Consider the following 21,215-nt stretch of genomic DNA (forward strand, 5'->3'; position numbering starts at 1 on the left):
CCCGTGCGCGCGCGGTAATCTTTCTAACAAGCTCCTACTGGTTTTTGTACAACCCCTCATTAAGCAATATATAAATTACAAAGAGGCCGTTTCTTGACTCTGCTTGAATCATTTGCAGGTCTCTGGCTCTCTTGGAGGTTCTCCAAAAGCAAAAATGTGTTAATTAAAATTAATGACATCCCATATTATTAAATAAAAGAGGTAAAGGTTCCATTGATGAAACAGAATTCATATTTTATTTTCATTTTGGTCTGTAGAAACACTGGTTGTAGTTGTAGTTTGTTTTCCGATTAACACACTTGTTCACTTGGTTCTTTCCATTCATAAGTATTTGGACACTTCAAATATCTGAATGTCACTGTTACTAAGTAGCACTGTAAAGTAAGTAGCAGTTCATTTACAGAAATAAGACACAAATACACTTGACAAGAAGAAGAAGAAATCACTGAAAGACTTTTAGTTGGTTTTAACCCTTAAACACGTGATTTCATTCACTACCATCCTCATTCATTTTTTTAAAGTTAGACATCAACCTTCTTAGTATTCCTCAATTAATTCATTATAAAAAATATAACAAGAAAAAAAAAATCATAAAATGATGCCTGTTTTCCCATTCATTTTTTGTAACAAAAAATTGTGGGTCGCTAACGACCCAAAGTGTGTAACAATCGAAGTATATATTTTTTTGCACAACAATAATTGAATCTTTGCTGACTGAATAAGTGCAATTCCGCATTATTCCACATGGTGGCGATGTCTGATCCACAATGATGACGTGATGTTTCACTCACAGTTACCGCAGGCAGAAAACAAAAGAAGAAGAATCAGAAAACCTTGAAATGGCTCAACGACTCGAGTGCTGACGCAATCAAACTGTCACTTGATGGTGGATCTAGTAAAGAAGCTGTCAGCGATCAAAATATTAATTTTGAAGATGAAAAGGATGGTTTTGAGAATATGAGCCAGATGCTGATACTCAGAAATGAGCTCTGATGAAGACAGTGAGGATGATGATGGTTTAAAACATCTTATAACAAAATACGCTTTATTTCATCCTTCTGTACTTGTTACTCTAATATCAGGAGAGTTTTTTATTGTCGCGACAGAGATCCATCCGTGTGTTAGATATAGATCCGGGTCGCTAAAGACCCGAATATGTAATGATTGGCAAAACATTCATGCATTTAAGGGTTAAATGACAAAAGAATAGATATAGTGTTGAAAAAGTCTAAAAGAAAATGACATTCAGACATTCACATACTTTTTGATGGCCACCGTATAAATGATTTCCATAACTGTAAATATGCGTGGTCGTGCCTCATCTATGATTCCTGATCTCCCTTCACAGGCAACACGTAATTGGCCGGGTACAAGCCTTGGACTCCGCCCTCCTTCACCCCCCAGCACCAGCCCTGATCATCCTCTTCCTCAATCTTCAGGAACTCTTCACCTGTGGGACAGAGCGACAGCCGTCAGCACCTCAGAGACACTCGGGCCCTGTTTACACGAGAACGCTCGCGGGTGAAAACGTAAAATATTTTATCGGATGTGCCTGTCGTTTACACGGCGACGGCGTTTTTTGGGCTTAAAAACGCAAAAAAGTGAAACCACCCTCCAGAGTGGAAATCTTAAAAACGCTCCACCGTCGCGTTCCCGTCTAAAGGGTAAAAACGGTAAAAACGCAAAAGTCTGCTAGACAGTGAAGGCGTCGCGTAAGCGTTTACGTCACAAGGAATGCGCCAGTACAGGAAAATAACAAAACATTATCAAACTAATATAGCATTAATTTCATTGACAAAAAAAATTATAATTCTGAGCGACACGCAAAGAGCACCGAGGGTTAAAGCAGCAGCTTTACCGTATTAAACATGAAAAACTGTGTCAGCGTCTCTTTCACTTTCAGTGCTCCACATCGCCACCTAGCCGTCTGGAGTGCACACTACATCCAATTTCACACACTTTTGCGTCACCATATGCACGCAGATTTCCCCCCCATAACGCTCGTCTAAATGCAGAATAAAACGTGATAACGCAACGCCACTTTTGCGTTTTCTCTTCAGATCCGTGTAAACATAGCCTTAGGTTAACCGCAGAAGAGTCGAGGATCACCTGCTCTGAAGGACAGCTCATCTTCCTCCTCGCCGGTGTAGTTGTACAGCGCTCGCACACGCACTCCTCCGATCATGACCCTGCGGGAGAAGAAGACAGAGAAACCTGTTTTACTATTATATTATATACAGTGTAATAGATGTTGCAAATGTTAAATGCATGAATCTACAATATGCCTTGAAACATAACACTCGCCAGCGCTGATTAATTCTTCCCCAAAAACGTTTATTCAACCCACTAAACAACTCGCAGCCATTAACATTGAATATACCTTAAAGCACACCGAACACCATCATTAAAAAGGTGACATTCACAAGTGTGAGTCTGCCCAGGACTGGCTGGCCTCCAAGCACAGCGTCCGCGTGAGAGAGACTGTTTTAAAGGGAGAGACTCGTGCCTAAAGGAGTTACAGTCCGCATGGCAGAATAAAGCACACCAGCTCGACTGGAGCTCAGCCAAAAGCACACCGCAGGAAGATGATGACAAAACCAACTTCTGGGCCTTCATGCTTAAGTGCTAAAGATTGTCAGTATATCACAATGAACACACACAGCGTCCCTACAGTGAAACATGGAAGTGGCAGCAGGATGTTTTATAGATGCGTCTCTGAGGAAGGGACTACAAAACTCATGAAGGAGCGCAACACACAACATCTGGGAGGAACAGTCATGTTGCAATACCTGGCTGGCTGCCTCTCTCATGCTTTACCAATATAACCTTTCATGCGGTGTGTAATATAGCAGTTTGTGAATGTAAAAGGCCTGTAAAGTTTTGAAGATTTAACAAATCTGCATAATGGCCTTCATTGGTTGCCTGTGAGCCACATTAGCTTTGCCCCGCCCACAAACGCTGAAGCTGAGACGTTCGGTTCGTGTTGTTGAGAAGACGCTGTTTAAGAGCAACCGATGAAGAGTATCTGGAGGAAATTAAAAGGTTTTTTGACCTTGGATGTGTGTAAATCTATAGTGGGAGACTCCAAAGCAACATTAGGAACCTATAAAATAGCACAATAGGGGACAAAATACAGAAACTAAACTATAGAGATTAGAAACCAATAGTGTGCCAACTAAGATAATGTTACCTTAAAGAGCTATTTCTACCTGATTTAACCCATAAACATGAGTTTTGTTGGTATAAAAGTATGTATTTAGGTCGAATCAGTGATCGTCAATCAAATTTTCGACTAGGAAAAAAAACATTAATTTAGATGTTGGAAATACCCTCAAACAAATGTGTTTCAATTTCTGGTGTGAAAAATTTTAATTTTTTAGAAAATGATCTAAAATGTTGTTAAAATATTCTTCAATTTAAATATAAGTATAAACAAGATACTTGTACAGAGATGAATGTGAAAATTGTTAAAACTATAACAACAATGATGGTCTCGTGGTTGTTTTCGTTGCCAGATTTGTCATCATTGTTGTTTTTGTTTGTTTTGTAAGCAGAATTAATAATTTAAAAAAATTAATAATAATAATTGTTAAAATTGAAAGTAGACTACATCTGGTCTGGGCTATTTTGTTATTTTTTTTGGTTTTGTTATTTATTGTCATGTCGGTGAGGCCATCTAATTTGTAACTGTTTTAATATAAGAATGGGGAAGGAGTTTATACGATTTTTTATTTTCTTCATCCTTCTCCTGTTCTTCTTGTCATGGAATGTATTTTTGTTGTGTCTGTTGGATTGTTGTTGTGGCATTTTGTGTTGCATTACCATCAAATAAATAAATGAAATACATAAATAAATGAAATGTTAACCATTTTTAAATGTCATTCCAATTCAATGCATCATTATTTCTGAACATCAAACTCAAAGAAAAATGAAAGTAAAAGAATGGAATGGTCACAGTATGGCACTGCATGCTATTTTAAATTATGCATTGTGCAACAATAAGCATTTTAAAAAGTAGTATGCAACATTTTTGTCACATGACCTCATGTTTAATTCAGTGACTGCCAGCCCGGGATCATGCTAGAAACATAAATCTGCATTTTTAATGCATTTTGTGTAAAAAACTTTTGACGGCTGATCAGATGAAATCAGCTCCAGTTCGTTCCTCTCAGTGGAGATGAAGGTCAAGCTGAGCGCACTAGTATTGCACACAGTACTGCACATGTCTGCAGATGACACACTTCACCTCTGTGTTCACAATCATTCCTCATCCCAATCCGTTCAGCCAAGAGGAGTTTAAACCGCTGACAGACGCAAACCCAAAGAGACTCGTGCTCAATACTTACACATTTCATTTCATAATCGGAGTCATTTTCTAATTAACTTCAATTAATTAATGTTACCTTTGACATTATAATAGAGCATGTTGAGTGCAAAACTTCTCAGTTAAGGCAAGACACTACAGGTGAATAGACTAATAAATATCACCATCATTTCCTACATCAAGACTATAGAAATATGTTTAAATATTTAATTAAATATGCCCTAATTTGTATACATTTCCAGAACACAAATGTGAACACTGATTAAGTCAGGTTGCTTCATTTTGTTGACATTAGAGCTAAAGATGTTTTTTACAGAGGGGATCTCTTTTTATCATAAATCAGAAAATATTGTCAACAGAAAATTCACCATGTTTTAGGGATAAAATTGATTAAATTAGGTATTAAATCAGGTAAATCATTATATACTGTATGAACAAGCTCTCTGTAAAACCCGTCAGAATATAGATAGGAATAAAACCGTAAAGTTTAGTGGATGAAAGTGATACTGAAGTGGAGATTAATAAAAAAAAAAAAAGCTTTTTCTAACAGGGTTAAATATACAATTATAGACACTTTATTACGCGTGTGTGTGTGTGTGTGTGTGTGTGTGTGTGTGTGTGTGTGTGTGTGTGTGTGTGTGTGTGTGTGTGTGTGTGCTTACGCTTTCTCCTCAGGTCCTCTGTGTGCTTTTGGTTTCTTTCCTGGTTTATGTTTTTTAATCGGAGGATTCCAGTCCTGCACCAGAAACACACATAGACGAGATTACAGGACAAAAACACACACAGAGAGAAGAATCGAATGGGTCCTGTAGTCGGGTCAAGACCCGTTAGTCAAGTCTTGAAACACTAAATTACGACATTTAGGACATTTAGGATGCATATGATGACACACACCTCTATTTTGGGCCAGTCGGTTGGCATGCCCGGCCCATGGTTGTTCTTCCACCAGCGGAGATCATCAGGTTCACTGACGGACATGAGTGTGTGATGTAGTTCACCGTACACTGCTTTTATACTGAAACACACGCAACACACATGTAAAAACCCTCAGGCTTTTTGACAGGATGATGAACATCACTGATAGGCTAATAGGCTTTATGTTGAACGTCACATGAACAAACAGGAAAACAGGCCTCATCGCTTCTGCTCGTCTGAGAAAGTGTTATAGTGGTATGAACTTAATATGAATATATATATACACACACACACACACACACACACACACACACACACACACACACACACACACACACACACAGGTGAAACTCGAAAAATTAGAATACGGTGCAAAAGTTCATTTATTTCAGTAATTCAACTTAAAAGATGAAACTAATATATTATATAGACTCATTACATGCAAAGTGAGATATTTCAAGACTTTATTTGTTATAATTTTGATGATTATGGCTTACAGCTTATGAAAACCTTTTCACAATATTCTAATTTTGAATTTGGGGTTTTCATAAGCTGTAAGCCATAAAGGATCTCTCCACCTAAAACACATTTTTGTTGAAATGATGAGGATAAAAGAGGAAGGGAAGAGATGGCTGGATGACAGGATTTGGTTAAAATGAGAAATGAATGTATGAAATCCAAATTTTATAATATATATATATATATTATATATAAGATTGTTTTTTTTTTTGGCCAGTAGAAGTTCTGAATGGGCGGTAACTTAAGTAGCCAAATTGGCCGTTGAGTGAAAAAGTTCATTTCAAACCCTGTGTACACATATCATTTTTTGTTAAATATCCATTTCAATTGAACCTGTTCTGAAATCAACACTAACACATATTTGCTTTTGTTCCCTTTCATAATGAACGGATCGCTTTAATGTATTCACTACAACAACAACAAAATAATCACAATTGTTTTATGGCAGCTAATGTAATGTTGTAATCAAAAGCGTGTTGCCGTGTTCAAACCTCTCATTGTTGGTGATGTCCAGGTGTCTGTGGATGGACAGGAAGGCCTCTTTCAGGAAGCCGATCCTCTTCCTCTCCTCCTCCTGTGATTGGTCGAACACAGACTCCATTTCCTCCATGTATCGCGGTGCAAAGCCACTGACGTCCTCTAGGACCTTCTCGTAACGATCACGTGCCTGCAAAAACACATTCATGAATAAATGATAAAAAATCTAATATTTGTGTAGGAAGTCTCACAGCTCATTGACCTTGCTGCGTTCCTGGGTGGCTTTCTCTCTGTTCTGCTGGATCTTGGACAGTTTGCTCTCACTCAGGTTGGCGTTGTGTTTGGCTTGATTCTCTTTCTCCTGAGCGATCTGCTCCCTCTGACAGGACTTATGATACGCCACACGAGCCTTTTCCAGCTAATGAATACACAAAACGTATTATTAGCATCACGTAGTGCTTTTCATGTCATATTCAGCTCTAACTTATGCTATTAAATGCACTGGGAATACAACTATTTCATCTTCTCTCTCGCCAATGTCAAGTAATGTTTTTTCCTCACTAAAAGCTGAATACTGTATGAAAGGAAATAAATGCAGATATTAATAGAGTAACAATTTAAACTGATAGATATCACCACAATTTCCCTATAGTTGATTAATCACAGTACATTATAAAGGGGTCATTAACTTTTTATTTATTTATTATATTGTTGTCTGAGGTCAACTTTTGGATGTTTGCTTGGTTTTTACATTCAAAAACATCAAAATTAATAATTAATAGGCTATTTTCTACCCTGGGTTTGAGTCTAGCTCCTGAATCGCTCGGTTTTATGGGCGTGCCGCATTGAAGACTTGGAAGTAAAAACCCACTGCTATGATTGGATAACAGTTTTGCATATTATAATGAGTTTCATATAATGCGTGAATTGGTGGGCGGGGCTAAACAGGCGGTGTTGAAGTGGGCGTCGTTCTTCTTCTTCGGAGGCGGGGTTTGATACCGTGTGACGTCATAGATCAACACTTTGAAAAGCTTTTATTGGACTAACAAGGACGTTTTCAGTTCTGAAACTTACAGGATATTCATATAGTATGATGACCTCTTATATGTCAAGCTCATGGAAATTGTTATATCTCAGTTCATCACCGCTTTAAGACAATTGTTTTGAATTACAAGTTATAAATATGCTGTGAGGCATTACCTAATTACATTTGCACATACATTTTCAGAGCTGAAATCTGAAAAATTCTTGCTTCCTTTTATTGGCACATTAGAGTTAAAGTTTTTTTTACAGATGGGATTTTGGATATCTATTTTTATCATTCTATAAACCAGCCAAATTATATATGAACAAACTCTTGAAACCTTCAGAGTATAGATGGGAATAAAACTGTAAAATTTGATGTAAATAAGTGATACTGAGGTGGAGAAAAAAAACTCTCAGAATAATGGCCTTTAATGATATGTATTGTAATTGAAATCTACGCTAATAGCTCTACGTGTAATAAATGTGTATTTCGGATGTTTTCTTTCCACTAGTTAAAGAAGCAAAATAGCCTGAAATATACTCAAATACTTTAAAGCAAATGGTTCAGTTGGTTTACACCTATTAAGTTGCAATAGTTGGCGACCTCCAGCGATCATATGATCGTCAGTATACGTCTTACTATCACCTTCTTTAATCTTTTCACCCAGGGCTTCTGAGCACGTGAGAAAGCCGTCCCCAGGTCATGTGACTCCCTGAAGCCGCAGAACATTTTCCGCGGGAACGTCTCTTTCTTCCACGAGCGAATGCGCTCTCCGTCTTCTGAAACCAGAGACTGGGAGATGGACGTGTGAAAGGCAGACAGACGCTCAGTGGACGAGAAAAAGCACTGCCACGCTCGCAAGAGGGACCCGTACAGCGGCCCTGAGAGAGAGAGAGAGAGAGAGAGAGAGAGAGAGAGAGAGAGAGAGAGAGAGAGAGAGAGAGAGAGATGGAGAGAGAGAGGGAGAGAGACAGAGAGAGAGAGAGAGAGAGATGGAGAGAGAGAGGGAGAGAGACAGAGAGAGAGATGGAGAGAGAGAGGGAGAGAGACAGAGAGAGATGGAGAGAGAGAGAGAGAGAGATCAGCTCAGTTGAAAACACTTTTATCCATTTACATCACACTAAGCAAAACTGCAACTGAACTTGACAGCCAGCAGATTTTAGTTTTTATGTAACAGTGCTATTTTAATATCATGAGATACTGTTAGCTTTCGTTAATATTTTGAATTAGATTTATTTTTATATTTTTATAAGGGTTTTTTTATGCATGTTTTATACATTTTTATTTCAGTTTTAGTTAATTTAGCACATCAAAATTCTGCCTTGGCAACTAGATGAAATACAATAAGTTTAAGATTTTTTAAAATTTTATTTTATTTCAGTTAAAAATTGTTTTATTTCAATGAAAACAAATTATTATTTTTTTTTTTCATTTTCATGGTTTTAGTTAACTATAATAACCCTGGTATATAAAAGAGCAGCAAAATCAGTGTGGGTAGATGATAACAGAATCTTCAGATTAAAGATACTACTGTACAATACCTGACAAAGACATCAAATACAAAAACTCAAAAATTAGCAAAGATTCAATAATAACGCCTCCGCCAGTGTCAGTGGGTGTGACGCTTCTGAAAATAGTGGACCGATTTCGGACCAATGAGATTTGACAGTGGGCGGAGCTACTCTGAGTTATAAACGGATCACTGATGGACAGTGTTTGACCGGTCAGGCCGACTCACGAGTGTCAGTGATCGACTTCCACTTGCTGCTCCACTCGGTCAGCTGACGGGCGTACTGCCGCTCCACACGCGCCCGGTCCTTCAGACACGCTACGATGTCATTACACGCTTGGTGCGACTCCGGTGTCCTCCGCACTGTCCGCACGTAATTCCCTGGCTTGAGACAAGAACACAAGGAAATGGATGGCGTATTTTTGTAGGCCAAATCCCAGAAAAAAGTTAGCATTTGTCCTAAACTCAATGGGGGTTTTGAATGTTTGTGTTTTGTTAAATACCCGAAATAAACTTCACATTTTATTCTGTGACATAAAATGCATCAGTAAAACTCCCTTGTGGATTTTTTAACAAGTGCCTACAGAGGTTGTTGGACATTAAACGTCATCAACGAACAGGAAAACTCATAGTCAAGTAATGAATATGTTTTTATTAATGATCATAACTATAATTACTCTATAAAAGAGCAACATTTACTAAATAATGGTGGATAGATGATGACAGCATCTCCAGATTAAAGCAAATCATCTTGATTGGAACCAAATTAAGATATGTTAATGAGTGATTTTTGCCACGTTACCAAAAATAATTGTGCAAATTATATGACAAAGATAATAACAATATAATTCGGAGCACAATGTGTGCAAAGTAAGCACATCTGCATAATATCCAAGAGGACAATATATATAAGATAGGCTTTTTTTTAGAAAGGAAAATGTAAAAGATAAAAAATAAGAATTAGAGAGAATATATTGAATTAATACTCAATAGTTAAAAAAAAATATATATATATATAAATAAATATAAATCAGATATTTGCGTGCAACACTTTAAAATAAAGGTCCCAAATGTGGTTTTGCACAGTGATGCCATAGAATAATCATTTTTGTTTTCCCAATAAACCTTTCAGTAATCAGTTATTATAATATATATATATATATATCTTTTTTAGTAGGAATAATATTTAAATAATCTGAAGAACCGTTTTCCACTATTAAGAACATTTTCTGTATTAGAAAGGCTCCATTGATGTTACAGGTTCTTTATGTAATGATAGATGCCAATTTGAATCTATTTGAATCGAGTCTCCCAAGCGCTATTTTGTGTGACGCGCGCTATAGTGCAGTCCACATCAGTCACTTCTGATCTATGGTGCTGCCTTACACTCTAAAAAAATGCTGGGTTGTTTCAACCCAATTTTGGGTAAAATATGGACAAACCCAGCCGTTGGGTTAAATTTGTACATTACATTTTTAACCCAACGTTTGGGTTTGTCCATATTTTACCCATATTTGAGCATTTTTTAGAGTGTAGAAGGAAGCTACCTATGTAGGGAGTAAACAGCAAGGCTGCACACTAGGTGTTGGAACAGCTTTTTGCTTACCATCCAGAAGCTGATTTTGTTGGGATCCTCGGGTGGGCCTGCGGGGGGGTCCGCCATGCTCACGGCTGGCTGCAAAACACAGTCGGATTACATGCATGTGTGTAAGTGAGGAAGAATCTGCACGGAGTATAAAACCAATAAACCAATAGAAGTCTGAAGTTGTCCTGGTCCAGTTCGCTGCTTGTTGCACCACCTCAAGGCTGTTGTTACCCCTGCACTACCAGGACCCGATCGGCAGATCAGCTGGCCTTTATTCCGGGGCATCTGGGTGTGTTTACCCATTTGTTTCCACAATCCTCCCCGAGGCTTCATGGCAAACAGAGGCCGCTCACTGCAGCGTCTCAGAAGCTTCTGAACCCTCTGCACATTTGCATTCCCCGGGCCTGTTGTTTCATCGGATGTGAACATCCTCTTGTTTCGACATATTGCAGAATGAGTTACATGTACATGCAGCGGTTTAGAAGTGTTAGTAGATGCTCTTGAAAAAGAAAAAAAGTCACCTTCGTACAGCCAGGTGGTTCCTTTTGCCTTTTACAATATAACAACATTTTAGTAATGTTGATGAGTAACTTCAGTCTAATATGTCTATATATACACTGTAAAAAAATATTTGCATGATTTGTTATCACAACTTTTTATCTTTTATCAACTTCGATAACTAATGTGTGAAGATAACACAATATTTTGAGTTTCTGTTTATTAAACCATTCTTCGTCACTGTATTAACTCAGATTTTTAATTAGCCTAAACTAACTAAAAATTTTAAGGCAACAAGGTAACTTGCTATTTTAAGTTAAACCAAAAAAAAATGTTTAGTGTATAAACAATGTAATATTTTAAAAAAATTGAATTGCATGTAATTTGCAAGTGAATGAAATTTGTCTTTATATGTGTCATTTCATAATTATTTCTATTCTCTTTGACGTGGTTAAAGTGCACGGTCGACTGAAAAATGTATGGTACACAGAAATAATGTAATTTCTATTGAAACTTGTATGTCATGTATTTAATTAGTTAAACATTTGTAATGGAGAAGTTCTAATTTAGTGCATTTAAAATGTTAATTAAAAAAAAGTCACATCAGATAACACACTTCAGTTAAAATTTGAATCAACTACTTTATATGTGCTTTATGCATGTTAGTCACATCAAAATGTGTACTTTAAAGCACGGCAAAAGATCATTAAAGTGTACCACCTTTACATAAAAAAATACCGCCTTTTATTTCATTAATAACATATTATCTGCAATTACAGCTTTTAAAAATATACTTTTAAGATTTGGTGTACACTACAAGTGCATATTAAATATAATTATGATAACTTTTTCACAAGGTAACAAAGTCTAAAATTACATCCGCTGTGGTTTGGGGTTTAAAACACACAAGATGCAAACTAGCAAATGACAAAAGTCCTGCGACCCGCTTGATAAAACAAGAGTGTGTAGAGCAGTGGTTCTCAATCTGCTGTCTACACATCACTGCAACTTGATTAATAATGATGATTCAAATAAAAACAGATCTGAATAGTCTTGAAAAATGATACACTGGTAAAAGTAAGGCAATTTCAAATGGTAAGTGTATGAGAGCCACTGCTAGAACACTAAACTATTGACACATAATATGACTTGAGCCTAAATGCATGGGTGAAACTTTACAATAATGGTTCAATTGTTAAAATTAAACATGAACAATACTACTACAGTAATAAATCATCTTTTAACATTTAATAATACATTTTTAAAGTTAAAAGTTGTATCTGTTAACATTACTTAATGCACCGTGAACTACAATTGGTCCATTTTAGTTTTAATTTCTATTGAATTGAATTTATTTGTATTTTAATGGCATTAATAAAGATGAATAAATGCTGTAAAAAGAGTGTTAGTTAATGTGAGGTACAAATGAGCCCTTACTGTAAAGTGTTATGAATGCATGCATTTGCAAAGTCTATCTGATAAAAATAGGTTGTGGGTGAGTTTCTGGCCGTTCTCCAGAGCATGCAACTGTCCATGTGAATCACTCCTGGGACTCGCTGCATGCGAGACTGCAACTGGATATAGTCAGTCGTGATGATAAACATCTCTGAAATGTGCGGTGAATTTATTATGATTAAACCTGACAGAAATATTTATACTAAAGAATAGGCGCAAAATCACACAAACTAGCCAAATTGAAGAACGGCAAAATAATGAATGCACTGCATCAGTATGTGTATTATTAATACATGCATTTATAAGTTACTGTAAAGGCGTGTCTGTCTACTCTGTGTGTGTTGCTACTGGACTCTGGGATCAGAAATAGAATTCTCCCCCACCCTGGATTCCATACACCAGCCGAGCGAACTCCAAATAAACAAGAGCTGGTAGGTCATCTTACACATGCTTCACAACACACACACACACACACACACACACACACACGAGTGATATTTGCCACCCTTGAGGCGATTTTATATTTATCAGAGAATATGTTCTTAATTCAAAAAATTAGATTAACTAATTAAAATGAGCACTGTGGAGTCTAAACCCATAAAATTGTCACATATATTCATTATTAAATAATAGTCACATAATAAAATGCCCACAAATGTAAAATATCAGAGTGATTTCCCTCAAGTCCAGGTTCATTTCTGACCGTGATGGATAGTGTGTTTAACTTTTCAACTGTCATGTTTCTAACTTCACACAAAAAAATGTTATGTTACATACATGAGATCACAATCATATCTCTAATATGAAAGAATGGCATAGGGAAAAAAACACATGTATACAAAAATACAGCATCATATCAAAATTCTTTAAATAAACTCATAAAGCCCCAAAATCTAACATTGCACGTAACAATCAATTGTTAGTAAAGTACAAAAACATAATGGAAGCATTTCAACAGTGTGTGAGCTAAATATACACAATAACACACAAAAGTTATTTTTCACATGCAACACTTTCCAATAGTGCGCAACACTCTTTACACTGTATGGGTAGTTGACGTGACACACATCTAAAACTATTTTGCATGATTATCATGCATGCATATTTTATGAGCTCATATTAACTGAGAATGAAATAATTGCACCTACTACTAAATATTAAAAAATATGTAAATTTTAGCTTAAAATCTTGATTATGAAAAAAACAAAACATGAAAAAGTTATTTGTCAACTACCCAATAAACTTACGGTAAGTTAAACTGAATAGAAAAAAAACAAGGCTTTTTACCTCCAGTCCTCGGCTTGTTCTGTCCTCCTTCAGTATCCTTCACTTCTCTCCCATGTCTGATGTTCACTCCAGTGTGTGTGCAGTCAGTCAGCTGTTGCCAAAGTGCATATGTACATGCAAGTGTGTTCTCCTCCTCCTCTCTCTCTCTCTCACACACACACACACACACACACACTCTCATCTCAGTGTAAATGAGTTGTCAGGTGTGAAATGTAAGTGTGTTGTAGAATGTGAGAGTTATTTCAGCTCTCCGCCAACCACAGCTCAGAGCGAAAAACCGCCAACATGTGAAGCAATTAGTATGTATCAGTGCGGTTCATAAGTTCAAAAGCAAACAATACAGCCTGAACAAAATATGCAATTTCTTTATCAGAGCATTTAAAGTTATGAAGTGCTTAACTTAGCATAGCAACACTGGCTGAGTGAATGTTGATTGTTTATTATCAGAGTTCATCACCTCAGCGACAGGAACGGTGGAGAACCCGCAGTGATCTCTGCATCACAGTCACTCGTGGCCTGTGGGAACTTAAGAAATAGTTCATCCTAAAATAAAAAAATTACATTATTTACTCACCCTAATGGTTGTTTCTTCCATGGAACAATGTTCAAACATACAATTAATGTGAAAATAGGCTGTTAAGCTGAAAAAATGGCTAAAAAAGAAATGGGGGGACACACACTTACTGTATGTTTTGCGCACGATTGTTTCTCAAGAACAGATGAGAATAAATTCAACGAGAATAATTTATTCAAACCTCTTAAGCAGAGCTTATGTATCATCATATTCATCAATTATTGTACAGAACAATAGAAATATCTGATATTTATATATATATATATATACTTTAATTCTGCATTCATTTCCATACACACACGCACACATATATTCATATATATTTCCTTTGTTTCTAATTCCTTAAATATATTTTCAAATGAAATGGAGTTATGCTTTACTCCTATAAAACAACCACCACCGCCATCACAAAACACACACATACACACACAGTCCGTGTTTGTGTGTATGTGTGTGTGTGTTTGTGTAGGTTAAAAAGAGCGCACTTAAGCAATATAAACGATGGGTTCTTTCATTGTGTTCTGATCTTTGGAAGACTGATTCTGCGTATGGTATTAAAATGCTTACATACTTAATCCTTATATGGTTATTATTGGCATTATGATGAGCTTTTACTGCTTAAAGTCAACACGAAATAGTTTGTAACCCATTTTTCTTTCATAATCCAAGATATTTTCCGATTTAAAAAAGGACATTCAATGATAAAAATGTAAGGCAAGGCTTGATTTTATGATCTATCGCAAATTGATTGGATGGTGAAAAGTCACTCAACATGACTGATGGTTCAAAATAAGAGAGCCAAAAAGGAAAATTACATTTGTTTTCTTTGGAATAATGTGTATTAAAAAAGTAAACAGGGTTTATTCTGATTTCATGTTGACCTTAATCATCATATTATCAGATGAATCAAAGCCTGTACGTCATGATGCTAAAATATGCACAGTAGCCTCTTTTTTATCAATATAATAATATTACTAAAATTCATTACACTTTTTGATATAGTCATCCCAAAAAACAATGAAAGAAGTACATTCTTTGTGTGTCTCTGATTGGCTGAAGAAGTTTGCCCATCTGGCTTCAGCAGAGATGACAAACATTTGCTCAGAACGACGGAGACGATGACTTTAGCTTTCACTCGGCAAGAGTGTTTGAGTATTTCATAGCACTTCTCCTTTGCAATCATCCCCATCTCTGTCCTTCAGTGGAAGTCTTTCCCTCTCATCCCAAGTGCTTTTTGTCTAACCACATTCTTTCTTTCTTTCTATCCTCTAACTAGTTCTCTCTAATTCTCCTCTAGCTCTGAGTCGTATCATCTCTCATGCGCTCGTTCTGCCCTTCAGAAGAAACAGTGGAGAGAGAGAAAGCAGAGGAGAGCCTAGAAAACATGGAAGGGGGAAAGGAAAAGAAAGGAGGCAGAGCATGAGGTGTAAGAAACAAAAGTGCTTGACCATCTAGAGACTAAAATGAAGAATTTGGCATTCAAAAAGCAATTAGTTACATTAGTGTGCAGTGTGTAATTATAGGGCATGTGTCAGTTGTGCAATTTTAAATAAATGCCATGGTTAACAAAAAGAATGAGATGTAATTCCATTGATTGGTGTGGTCTTAAATGGAATATGAAAAATCATAACTCAATCAAACCAGTCAAAGGTTTAGACACACTTGACTGATTTTATGTTTCTGGTTGACTTTTAATCTAAAGGCTTCTCTCTTTGTTTAAAAAAAAAGAGGAAACTACACGTTTGCACGTGCATGAAAACAAAAATGTGAAAATTCATTTAGTCACTACATTATATAAATATTTCCATTTGTATTATTTCATAGTTTTCATACTTTACTATAACACTAAAATTAGACAAATGTACATAAAGAATGAGAAGATGTACAAACCTTTGACTGGTAGTGCAAAATAAAACGTATACATGAAGGTCACAGTCTCAAGAAATGGGTTTTGTGATCAAATTAAGACTTCCTTAACTAATCTTCATCTTAAGCATACAAAAACATTGAGGGCAGACTATTTATTTGTCGAGTAAAGCTGCAGGCAGAAATATCCATGCAGAGCTAATTTTTAATGAAATGGTGGACCATTTTTAGAAAAACAAATGTAAAGGCTTTTTTTCCAGTTAAAAAAAAGAATAATTTCCCCCTCACTACTTCTGTCTAGTTTGCTTTCTAATGTTCTTTTGCTTGTTCATAAGGTCCTCGTCTGAATCTACCCTTCATTTCCCCTCCTTTTCTCATCTTCCTATCTCACCTGTCCGTAAGTCTCTTAAGCGCACGCTCAATGTTCATGCGATGTCCGACCCGACTCACACCCAGATCCAGGAAGTCCTCTTTTGTCAGAGATGGCAGGTGGGAGCCATCAATCTCGTTGTCGAGAAAACGTTCCCGGTGCTCTGCCAGATTCAGGTAAGTCAGCCAATCAGCAACATCATATTTGCTCCAGTAGGGGAGGGGCTTAGACACAAATGGCTGATTGGGTGGAGGAGGCGTTAAGGGCGGGTAGCCCATACAAGATGGGGAGGAGCCTCCAGACAGGTAGTTTGTAGGGGAGAGTGACCTAGAGACAAGCGCAGGGTTAGGAGGAGCCACATGAGATGGGAGTGGGAAGAGAGGAGAAGTTTGGGGGAAAAACTGGTCTGAATATTGATGGGCGACTCCCAATGGGGGTGTTAAAGGGGGTTGGATTTCATACAGAGAGCTGTAAAGCGGCGCAGATGGAAAGAGAGGGAGCGAGGATGGACGCGGAGGTCCAGGCTGCGGGTGGTCCGAACAGGAGATGAGGGGACTGGGCGCTCGACGGCGCTGAGTGTATGAATGAGATTCAGAACGGCGCAGCTCTGGCCCGGAGAACTGAAACTCGGAAACTTTTCCACGATACTTAGAGCGAAGTTTCGGAGACAAGGGATAGGGGGAATAGGATGGAGAGAGAGGTGGATAAGAGACAGAGGAAGGTGAGATGGGTGCATGAGAGAGAGATATCGGAGAAATGGGAGGATGAGGTAATGATGGAGGAGAGAGGGGTGCATGAGCCAGGGAAAGAGGAGAGAGGGGGGTATGGGGCAGTGACGGAGGGGACAGAATACCATGAGGAAAAGAAATGGGAGAATTAGATGGTGTCCAGTCTTTTAGAGGGGGTGGAGCTGGGGTTGGGGTTAGAGGTAATGGGATCGGGATTAAGGCTGGGGTTAGAGCGGTTACAGGAAGAGGAGACAAAGGTACAGGGTTCAGAGTCACAGCGGGGCAGTTAGATGTTAAAGAGTTAGGGGGCAGGTTTGGAGAGAAGGGGCGTTGGAGAGACTGAACAGAAGCAGGGATGAGAGGTGCACAGCCAGAGGAGGGATCACCTGGAAACCTGAGAAAGAGAAAATAAAAGTATGTAAACCAGAAAAAAGGACATCAATAAGATGCATGCCAGTGAAAAAGTTCACCATAACAATGCTAAGGTGTTGTGTGTGGTTGCCAAAGAGAACTGAGAGGTTTTAACTTGTTGGGTTGCTATGAGGTTGAGGTATAATTCATGTCCATAGCCAGAGGCGTAAAGTCCAGGTTCAGAAAGTAAAAGTCCTTCTCAGTATTTTGTTCCAATCACCTGGATTTGCTAATTAGCACAGTTTTTCAGCCAGGAGATACAACTAATTAGTGAAATCAGCTGGCTGAGTTCATGGGTGGAATAAACATATGGCAGGACTTTTACTTTCTGACCCCTGGACTTTACACCTCTGTCCATAGCACAAGTTCCAGGATTTGTTCAAATGATTGTTTATTTGAAAAACTGGTTGCATGCGTTAGTTTATCCAGACTGTATTTCTCAATGCAAAAATTCAGGTAATTTCAAATGCTGTACTGTATTATTAGTAAGAATGTGTGTCTATGTGTGTGATTGTTTTCACAAGATGTCTCACCTATGATTTGGCGGTGGTCCCTGACCCTGCCAGCCACCAAGCTGTTGTAGTTTACTGCTGAGTTCATTTATGATGCTGGCCTTAACATTGGAGAGAGGAGAGTTCAGACGTCGATCCATAAACACTGGAATCTTCACTTCAGCATCACCTACTCTTCCCTGTTCTTGCCCCTCCTCTTCCCTTGACCTGTACATGTTGGGAGCAGTGCTAGCCTGCCGCTGTAGCGGTGGTCCGGTTCGCCCATTCTGTGTGGGTGCGTGGTATTTTAACATATTTTGAGTGTGTGGTTTAGCTAGTGGCTGGTTTGGAGGTTTGGATTTATGTATGTGCGGTTTGTGTGTTTTATCGGTGTGAGAAAGAGACAAATCCAGGGACACTCTTTGGTCTCCTTTGAAACCATCCCCTACTATCCCGCTCTCCATACTTTCTCGCCTTCCTTCCCTCTCCTTCTCTAGGCCTCCTTCTTGATCCATTCTTTCTGCAAAGTTTTCCATGTGGTGATCACTGATGCTGTGACTCTCCAGTTCCTCAATTCCAGAATCAACCACAGCCTCCGACCAATCACGCCCCTTATGTGCCGGAGGAAGTCGATCACTTGCTATAACTGATGTACTTTCCAAAGGCATAGTTGTGGTGATTACAGCAGCAGGTGCAGCCATGGTGGAATACGACAGAGAAACATTAGTGTGACCTTGGTGTTGATAGAAAAGTGGTAGAGGTCGATGCAATGACATAGGGTCAGATGAGGAGGTGGTGGCTGGGGCGGAAGGGGAACTCGAAGGAGGGAAAATCTGAGGAGAAGGAAGAGATGGGGAGAGAGCTGACTGAGTCAGATTGGCCACCTCACTGTCATAAGATGTAAGACTAGAAGTGGCAGAGTCTCCCGCTTGTGGCGAGGGTAAAGGTTGGGGTTGGCCAGTGTTTGGGTGCTGGGAATAGCCAGAGGGTTGAGACTGAGGAGGGTTTGCAGTAGGTATTTTAGGACACAGCTGTGGAGGGAGGATTAGAGAAGACTGTGGGAAAAGATATGGATGTACCACAGCAGAAGGATGGATGGGTGTCTGCTGTGAGTCAGCATGCATGTTGTCTGGTAGGGACATGGCATCTTGCGGGGGATTGGAAAGCATTTGCAGGGACTGTTGGTCATTGAGTGACTGAGATCCTGACAGCTCCTTCTGTTGTTGTTGTTGATTATATTCTGTTGTTCCATGGGTGTCTATTTCTATTCCGTTTGCAAACTGTATAGGGGGAGGTAGGGGCTCTGCAAACACAAACTCATCGTCCACATCCACAGATGGAGCAGGAGGTGGAAGCATCATCACATCGCCACCCTCTCCAACCCTTAGATGTCCCCCTCTCTTCACATCCTTCTCTCCCTCCTTTTCCATCCCACTCTCTCCCATCTTCTGCCCTCCCCTGTCATCCTGGGAATTACTGGTGGGACTTTTGTCAGCTGTGCCGAGTTCACTCTCCTTATCTATGTAGGAAGGCCTGCGGGGAGGAGGCTTGGGCGGTATCCTCTTGTGCCCTTCTCTCTCTCTTTCCCGCAGGTAAGTGTGGTACTGATTGGCTCTGTTGTCCCTGTCCTGAGGGTGAGACTGGTACTGACTTGCTTGATTATCTGTAAACCGCACCTTTGGTGCCCCTCTTTCCTCTCTATCCACAAGGTTCTGTTCATTCCATTCCAAGCTCCCCGTCCCACCACCAGTCAATCGCAGCATTCGAGGAGACTGGGGGCGACTCTGTGGGCCTGGCCCACCTGTTGTTGGAGAGGCACCACTAAGGTAGAGTGAGGTGTGTGATTGGTATATGTAGAATGGAGGAACGGGCTTTTGGTTTGGAGGGGAGACTGCAGAAGGAAAAACTCCAGTGCTGGACAGCTGGCGACCGAAGTGCCGTTCCTCTCTACGTGTACGGTGGTCGTCTTTCAGCGCTCGCTCACGTGCTGCCAGCGCGAGTCCAAGCGGGCTTGTTGGGTCTAGAACTTTCCCCGTCAATGGGTGGATGAAGGTAGTGGCTTGATGAGGTGTAGCTGATGCGTACTGCGGCAACCCAAACGCAGGCGGCATGCTTAAGGCATCACCAGAGATCAATCCCTCATCAATAGATTTAGAAGAGCGCAAACGAGAGGTGGTGTTGGCCTCCAGTGGAGTTTGAGCAGACCCCTTGTCATCTAAAATGTCCTCCTCAGAGGAGTAGTAAAATGAGGCGCTTTTCCGACGGGAATCACGGAAGCGTTCACGTTCCCGCTGTGCTGTGCTCCTGCCCAGTGTATCCAGTTTACCTGGGATATTAGGTGGTGGAGGTGGAGTGGGTGTAGGAGCCATGACTGGGTTTTGAGGCTTTTCCTCTTCCTGCTCTTCATTTATCTCAGGAGACAGTTCTGTATCCTCACTGCTTGCACGGCTACTATGCCCAGAGCTGCTGGTAGATGGCGCTTTAACAATAATCGTTGGGATTGAAATGGAACTTTTCTGCAATTTTTCTCGGCCTGTTGTCTCCTCCACCTTGCGCTGCTTCATCAACAGCCCCTTCCCACCTTGCCGACTTGCAATCTTAGCCACTGCTTGCGCTTGGTTACGCTGTGTAGTGGACTGTTTGGCGCCCATATCAGAGGGAGGTGTGGCGTTGCTATAGCCACGTCTCATGCCACCCATTCTTGCTCCTCCCATCTTGCTGGTATCAGTTTCAGCCTGTAAAACACAATATTTCTAAGATTTAACACTCTTTTTTGTGGAAATATATGTAAAGGAAAAGACAAGAAATAACAAAGCCTATGACTGATGCCACTTCTTGAGACATTTGACCTATGGTATCAAGCTCTTACCCTGCGGTTGGGCGGGACCCTGTGCTGTGTCTGGGTGTGAGGCGGGTGGTGTGATGGAGGCAGAGGAGGGACAGCATAAAAATGTGTTGGTGCTGCTCTCCTATCTGTGTGGCCACCGGCAGACAGGGGCGGCTCAGGCGCTGAGGTGTCGGGTGGAGGGGGAATGTCCTCTGGTCCAGGCACAGAAAGACTACGGGACAATTTCATAGTAGGAGGGTGGAGATGTCTCTCCTCTTCTGTAACTCCTTTGGAGAGAAGACATGCAGAACACAGTTAAATAAAGTAGAGTGCGGATCAGGCCGCATTTTT

The 21,215-nt window shown here is 39.5% G+C and overlaps 2 protein-coding genes across 2 annotated transcripts in view; both read right to left on the reverse strand.

Annotated features, from left to right (window-relative positions):
- Positions 1-213: 213 nt before the first annotated feature.
- LOC306992823 (protein kinase C and casein kinase substrate in neurons protein 3) lies at positions 214-13,785 on the reverse strand. Its single transcript, XM_079602042.1, has 10 exons — positions 13,598-13,785; positions 10,379-10,447; positions 9,001-9,157; positions 7,908-8,143; positions 6,498-6,653; positions 6,250-6,425; positions 5,219-5,339; positions 4,987-5,060; positions 2,110-2,189; positions 214-1,450 (listed from the first exon to the last, which is right to left on the reverse strand). The coding sequence occupies exons 2-10, from the start codon at positions 10,433-10,435 to the stop codon at positions 1,323-1,325; spliced, it is 1,185 nt and encodes a 394-aa protein (XP_079458168.1). The 5' UTR covers positions 10,436-10,447; positions 13,598-13,785; the 3' UTR covers positions 214-1,322.
- Positions 13,786-13,926: 141 nt separating this feature from the next.
- LOC306992827 (SH3 and multiple ankyrin repeat domains protein 1) overlaps positions 13,927-21,215 on the reverse strand; it is a 57,249-nt gene continuing 49,960 nt past the window's right edge. Inside the window, exons 25-27 of the mRNA XM_079602048.1 lie at positions 20,907-21,151; positions 18,080-20,772; positions 13,927-17,529 (exon numbers count right to left, since the gene is read on the reverse strand). Coding sequence (XP_079458174.1) covers positions 16,425-17,529; positions 18,080-20,772; positions 20,907-21,151 — 4,043 coding nt within the window. The 3' untranslated portion in view covers positions 13,927-16,424. The remainder of the gene's footprint in view (positions 17,530-18,079; positions 20,773-20,906; positions 21,152-21,215) is intronic.

Source organism: Phoxinus phoxinus (genome assembly GCF_949152265.1).
Source record: "Phoxinus phoxinus genome assembly, chromosome: 24".
Lineage (NCBI taxonomy): Eukaryota > Metazoa > Chordata > Actinopteri > Cypriniformes > Leuciscidae > Phoxinus > Phoxinus phoxinus.